The sequence below is a fragment of the Carettochelys insculpta genome, chromosome 30 (genome assembly GCF_033958435.1).
Source record: "Carettochelys insculpta isolate YL-2023 chromosome 30, ASM3395843v1, whole genome shotgun sequence".
NCBI classification, from domain to species: Eukaryota; Metazoa; Chordata; order Testudines; family Carettochelyidae; genus Carettochelys; species Carettochelys insculpta.
Window position 1 is genome coordinate 2,448,556 of NC_134166.1, and position 7,343 is coordinate 2,455,898.

The window sequence follows — 7,343 nt, forward strand, 5'->3', positions numbered from 1 at the left end:
CTCTGCTTGAAATTGTTCTCCTTGCTGAATGCCAGTACCAGCCCTGCATAGCAATCAGTCCCTCTCAAGCCCATAAATAAGAAAAGGATTGGGTGGATTCCTTTTTCAGGAGCCTTGTGCAGGCCTCCTGCATGGGGATCAGGAGGTTATCTCCTTGTTACACACATGGGCTACATCTGCACTTGCACACCACATCGAAGTAGCCTATTTCGACGTAAGGACGTTGAAATAGGCTACTTTGACGCATATCGGCTACACATCCTCCTGGGCTGGTGCCATTGACATTCAACATCGAAGTAGCAATGGAGAACGTCGAAAGGAGCCTCCCCGGAAGGAAATGCAGAGCATCCACACACACAAGTGCTCCCCGTCGAAATAAGGGGCCAGCAAAGCCCCAAGCCGCTCCCTTAAAGGGCCCCTCACAGACACACTTGCCCTGCACAGCACGAGATCCACAGAGCCGACAACCAGTTGCAGACCCCGTGCATGCAGCATGGATCCCCAGCTGCAGCAGCAGCAGCAGCAGCAGCAGCAGCAGAAGCAGCCAGAAGCCCTGGGCTAAGGGCTGCTGCACGTGGTGACCACAGAGCCTTGCAGGGGCTGGACAGAGCGTTTCTCAACCCCCAGCTGATGGCCGCCATGGAGGACCCCGCTATTACAAAGTAGCAGGACGTGGATCGTCTACACATGCCCTACTTCAACGTTGAACATTGAAGTAGGGCACTATTCCCATCTTTGGATGGGAATAGCAATTTCGACGTCTTGCCATTTAAAGTCGATTTTAACGTCGAAATAGCACACGGCACGTGTAGACACAACGCATGCCATTTCAACGTTGTGCTGGCTACTTCAACGTAGCCGGCTAGTGTAGAGGCACTCATGGTCTACGCACGCATAGAATCAAACAGAATAAAAGACTTTTAATTAGAATTCCTGCCTCGTATATGATACAGAATCATAGATTATTGAAATATAGGGTTGGAAGAGACCTTGATAGGTCACGCAGTCCTGCCCTCCAGGACAAAACAGGGCTGAGTACACCCAGACCATTCCTTACAGGTGTTTGTGTATCCTCTTCCTAAATTTTTCCAGGGCTGGTGATTGAGTAATTTTTCTTGAACGCCTAAAATCAGTGATTTTACACCTTTATCACTGGTAAGTTTATGTGTATATCTATCCTAAATCTCCTTTGTTGCAGATTAAACTAGTAATTCCTTGTTTTACGGGTAGTGGACTTGGTGAACAATTGATCACCCTACTTTTAATAACAGCCCTGAACAGAAGAGAACAAAGTTACTGGGTTTCCCCTCCCCCTCATCAGTTTTTGGGTTCTCAGAACTAAACATGTTCACTTTTCTTCAGTCTTTCCTTGTAGTTTTGATTTTCTAAACCTTGCTTCATGTAGCTTGCCTCTCAACTTTCTCCATTTGGTCCCCATCTTTCCCGCTAATGTCTGAGGCCCACAATTGGTTGTATATTGCATCCAAGGTCTTGGCCAGGTCTGATTAGAGAAGGAGACTTTGCTTTCTGGATATACAACTTTACTCTTGAGATAACTGCAGCTATAAAAGGTGCGGAGCTGAATCTCTGTTGCCTTTTCAGATTTGCTCCAGATGTAGTTCTTGGGCTCCGCTCTGATATTCTTTTGCACCCATGTTGCCCAGAAGTTCTAAGTTGGGGGCAATAGAAAAGAAGGCCCTTTGTTCACATTTGAAAATGTTATTTCTCAATGTGTGGATCCTGAGATGCCTATGCAAATACAGTAGAACCAGTCACTTGCCTGGGGATAGGGTATGCTGCAGTTCAGACAGCACTGAGGGCTAGTGATCCCCCAGCCTCACCCCTTCTGCGCAGTGTCCTCCCTCTTCTGGGTGCCCAAAGACGGCTTCTCCATCTTCCACAGAGGCCACTGCCTGTTGTTGCCCGGAGGCTTGATTGCCTGCACTGTGTCCTGCTGAATTGCAGGTTCCAGGGGGCTCTACAAGTGGGACGCCCAGAGGCTGGTCTCACTCGCAGTCTGTGGGTACTGTTGCCTCCCCAGTATTTCACTCAGCCACCAGACAGGCATGGGAGATTTTCAGGGCTTCACTTGGCCCCCAGCCCTTTTCCCAGTGGCTCAGCCAGTGGGACTGTGCATGCAGAGATGCCCACAGTTCTAGGGTGCGGTGAGGGGTGCAGACAGAGATAAGGTTGGAGGTTCAGCTCAGCACCCACACCCGAAGAAGTGTTCCAGCATAACTGACTGTCCTTACTGATGTCCTACTGAGAAATAGACTCATCCCTCAAAAAACGGATTCTAATATCTCCAGCATATCAGACAGCAGCGTGTTCAGGGCCCCATTTTGCTGCTCACTGGACAAGACCAGAACATGCGTCCATCCCCATCTTGAACTAGAACAGAAGCCTGGCCCGAGTCTCATATCAGAGTCAGGGCAAAGCCAAGCCTTAGATCTATCCACTATATCTAGTAGAACTCTGAAATTCTGAAAGTGCCTGTGTTTTGGGGTACCTCAGTTTTGGACATTTAAACATTCCTGGTAATCCCATTGTGGAAGGAGAGATATGTTAGAGAAATATCAGAAAAAAAGTCAAAGTGTCAAACTTCAAACTCCCAAGATGTGAGGCATCTCAAATCACTAGTCGTTTTGATAATCTTAACCTTGGCTCTGGTCAGAGATTCCTGGTGTAGTCTTGGTCAGATCAATACCTCCTCTTCAGTCTCACTGTATGTAATACTTGGCTCAGTCTTCTTCCCCTTGACCTACCAAAAGTGTGGGGCATTGACCAGCTTTAGTTGGATTTATTTTTCCGGCATGGATGACATGCGCCTTGTGCCTCTCACAATTAAATAGAGGAAGCTTGGAACTGGGCTAAGGTATGAGTCTTACCTAAAGAGGTGGTGGAATCTCTATCCCTAGAGGTTTTTAAGTCCCAGCTTTGCAAAGTCCTGGCTGGGATGATTTAGTTGAGATTGATCCTGCTTTGGGCAGGGGGCAGGACTCTATGACCTCCTGAGGTCTCTTCCAGCTGTAGTATGGTATGAGTCTCTCCTCTGCAGCTAGAAAGCATTCCCATGCCTGGAAGTTAGCTACATGCATCTCAAACCCCTTTGGTTCAGGTTATGATAGACCAAGGGTCTATTTAGTCTTTCTTTGTGTTGTAGAAATGTTGGAACATGTGCAAAGCCAAACACAATTTGGCTTGACCTGAAAATTTATCTTGATGCACAAGTGTGCTTGTGGGCATGAGTTGTGGCAGTTACCTTTAACCTCACAAGATTGTACTGGCATATAGCTGCTGAATCCACATCAGTGTGATCTTGAGAACAATATTTTAGTTTTTTCACATGATATATGTCCTGGTACAATTGGGCACAATTTTGGATGTATGAATTTATTGAAGAGTCAACATTTCTTTAAGATTTGAATTGGGATGAGGAGGAGGATACATGCCCCTGAGCTCTGGGGAATTGAGATACAGCTGGTACTGTAAATAACAGAGAAAATCCATATTTCCAGTATTTCTGCCCTGTAGCTCCTAATACTTCTGTTTACAGAATTGGAAATGAGCAAAACAGCTGCCTATTTCCTTCACAGCTACTAGAGTTACACTGCTTTAAGAGACCTGTAATTACCACAACACTCATAAGAAACAGGTAGTTATTATTGTCTAATGTAAGAAAATGACAACTGATGATCACAGCTCAATTCAGTTGCCTGAGGCCACTCCAGGGGAAAGAGTAGAAATGAGCCAAGCCTAATTCATAATAGTCTTATTACTTATATTTGAACTCTAATGTCTCCAGGACACCAGCAGTGCATTCTGCCCCTTGTGCAGCTTTCTTGACAAATCCAGATCTGAGAAAGTCCTCTTTTTGACAAATCATTTATTTATTTCAATCCTGTCTGACACATGAGTAACAAGGGAATAATTCCCCTGCTCACCCCCCCGCCACCCCATTTATGGAGGAAAAGAGAGAATGGAGAAGAAAACAAAACCAGAAGACCAACAAGATGATGCTACATAAGGTTTAATGCAAATAAGCGTCAGACTTGGCACTTACACAATGAGTTAATGCAGAGTACAAAGAATGTTTTTTTTCTGCGTTACAATAAGAGCTACAAACAGTCCATGTCTCCAGGGTGACACATTTTAGACAAGATAATTTGCTGTCAAATTAAATTACTTGTATACTGTTCAGCATCCAATAGGACACAGCACAATATACGCATAAGATTAAGCATTACAACCATAGAGACCATAAAGCTAAGGGCGTATAGAAGAAAAAGGAGGCCTAGAGAGGTGTGATTCTACCCCCATTGATTTAAAGTGTAGTAGCAGGTGCTCCTTTTCCATTAGCTGTGTGGGGAATTCCTATCTTGTCCTTCATTTCCTTTCTTGGTAAGTGGAACTTGCCTCTGGATTTAACATGGCCCACAACCTCCAAAACGGTAAGAATAGCAGTTCCTCCCATATCTCCTCCCATAGCTGTATAAGCCTCCATAACCACCACCAGAGCTACCTCCATAAACACTCCCAGAACCAAATGAGCCACCAAAACCACCACTGCCGGAGGATCCCCCATAGCCATAGGGTAAATTGGGTAAGGTGGTTCCCACGATGCTGTCTTGAGGGCAGGTAGCAAGAATTGGTCCTGGGAATTTCACAACCACTGGTGGAGGGTAGACCACTGCACTTGAGTCTCCGCAAGATGTCACACAAGGCTCATTTCTGGCATCAACATATGGATCTGGGCAGATGTCGGGATAATATGGCAGACGAGGGCAGCATAGATCTCTGGAGCAAGACATCTTTAGGGATTGTGGTAAACCTGAGGAAAAAACAGAGTAGGCAGCAGAGTGCACACTGTTACACGGAATTCATAGTGAAATAGGCAATTCAGAGGTCATAATGGCTACATCTATACTAGCACACTACTTCGAAGTAGCCTGTTTCGAAGTAAGGACATCGAAATAGGCTACATCGACACGTATCGTCTACACGTCCTCCACGTCCGGTGCCATCGATGTTCAACGTCGAAGTAGTGACGGAGAACGTCAAAAGGAGCCGCCCCGGAAGGAAATGCGGAGCGTCCACACACACAAGTGCTCCCCGTCGAAATAAGGGGCCAGCAAAGCCTCAAGCCGCTCCCTTAACGGGCCTCTCCCAGACACACTCGGCCTGCAGAGCACGAGATCCTCAGAGCCAAGAACCGCTTGCAGACCCTGTGCACGCAGCATGGACCTCCAGCTGCTGCAGCAGCAGCAGCAGCAGCAGCCAGAAGCCCTGGGCTAAGGGCTGCTGCACGTGGTGACCACAGAGCCCCGCAGGGACTGGACAGAGCATCTCTCAACTCCTCAGCTGATGGCCGTCATGGAGGACCCCACTATTTCAAAGTAGCGGGATGTGGATCGTCTACACACGCCCTACTTTGACGTTGAACATCGAAGTAGGGTGCTATTCCCATCTGCCGATGGGAATAGCAATTTCGACATCTTGCTGTGTAACGTCGATTTCAACATCGAAATAGCACACAGCACGTGTAGACACGACGCATGCTCTTTCGAAGTTGTGCTGGCTACTTCAAAGTAGCCGGCTAGTGTAGACGCACACAATATATGGTAAGAGATGTTAAGTAGGTCTGTTTGTCATAGGTGCCATATCTGCCCCAACTTTTTCTCATTTACCGGACTCTGTACATGTAAACTGTAAAAGACACTAAGCTGCTGTTGCTGACACTTAAGTGGGCTTTGGGTGACACTGTGTTAAAGCAGTAACAATAAAACATGAATATTGACATTTTGAATAAGATCAGCCCAACTAACTCTTTGTGACTCCAGTAAAGTTAACTGTGGAGCTAGCAGTATATATATATGTATGCATCAAGAGTTTGAGTAGCACAATCTGTTATCAAAGTATCACAAAGCTGAGATTTGTCATTATTCTCTAAGGAATTTCCCTACCTAATTCCCAGTTCCAGTGTTAATGAGTGCAGGTTCCCAATGCTACATAACAATCCCAACCTGACATTTTTAAGACAGAGTCCACCACAGTGCACAACTGTTGAACAATAGGAAGTCTCTTACAGATCTACTCCCTGCTCCCAAAGCTCTGAAGCCAGAGTACATTTGCAGCATTAAGTCCATAGTTAAAACCATCACTAAAGAAGAAACTAGAGAAAATTGAGCCACATACTCTTACCTGGATCACCAAGGAGATGGAGACCAGAAAAGTGGATAGCACAACCTCCAGCTCCAAGTTCTTTTATACATTTTCTTATCCAATGAGATGCAAAGGACACAGCACTTGTGCACTGAAATCTGCTTATTAGCCAACAAAATATTTTCTTGCCTGGCAAATTCCTCTAATTGGTGTCATGGCTTTGATCATGGCTAATTGGTTACTCAATTCTCAGCCCAGCATAGAGTGACATGAAGAATACACCCTCTGGTTCCTTTCATCTTAAATTTTTATGGGCAAGATCTCTTCCTGGTATCCTCCTACTAATGTCCTTGGTATCAACACAGGTATAAATCTAGCTCCATTTCTACCATTCTGCTTGAAATTACTTCACAATTAGAGAGTGACTCAGGGAGTATCACAGGCAGAACCAGCTGTCGTGCACAAGACTCCATGTTAACTCCCTAAATCCAGACTCATACCTAATTAGAGGCAAGGTGATGCTCACCCAGAGCAGGTGCTAGGAACATGCCAATTAAACCATTGTGTAGGCCCCTGTCTTACTCAAGGAGTCCCCCTCATCACTTTTTAATATAAGAACTTTCCTGTGTTTGTTTTCTTTTAAAATCTGTTCCCCCGAAAGCCCCCCAAAGAGTTAGCATCATCCCTAAGGGGGTGTCTACACTTCAACTTCCTCAACAAAATTTTGTCTTTCATAGATGCTAAAACACTTGCCTCCTTTGTGAACGACAAAGTTTGCTACTTTCTCAGCAGGAGGGCTCTCCGGCCCAGAAAGCAAACCTCATTTGTTGGGAGTGCTTTGTGTGCAAAAGTGCGAACAAACAGCATTCACACTCGCTCACTTTTAGGGACATGGCTGTGTCGACACAGTCTCTTCAGTAACAGAAAGGTAGCCGTGTTATTCTGTATTCTAACAAAACAGTAGTCATGTAGCACTTCAAAGACTAATAAAATGATTTATTAGATGATGAGCTTTTGTGGGACAGATCCACTTCTTCAGAAAGCTCATCACCTAATAAATCATTTTGTTAGTTTTTAAAGTGCTACCGGACTGTTGTTTTGTATTGTTACAATCCTGTCACTAAGACTATGTTTACAATGGGCAACCTCTGTCAAAAGAAGTCACTGTCCATAGAGAAATC

General features: G+C 45.3%; 1 protein-coding gene across 1 annotated transcript; it reads right to left on the minus strand.

Moving 5' to 3' along the window:
• Window positions 1-4,424: 4,424 nt before the first annotated feature.
• LOC142003841 (scale keratin-like) lies at window positions 4,425-4,811 on the minus strand. Its single transcript, XM_074981148.1, has one exon. The coding sequence runs from the start codon at window positions 4,809-4,811 to the stop codon at window positions 4,425-4,427; it is 387 nt and encodes a 128-aa protein (XP_074837249.1).
• Window positions 4,812-7,343: the final 2,532 nt, after the last annotated feature.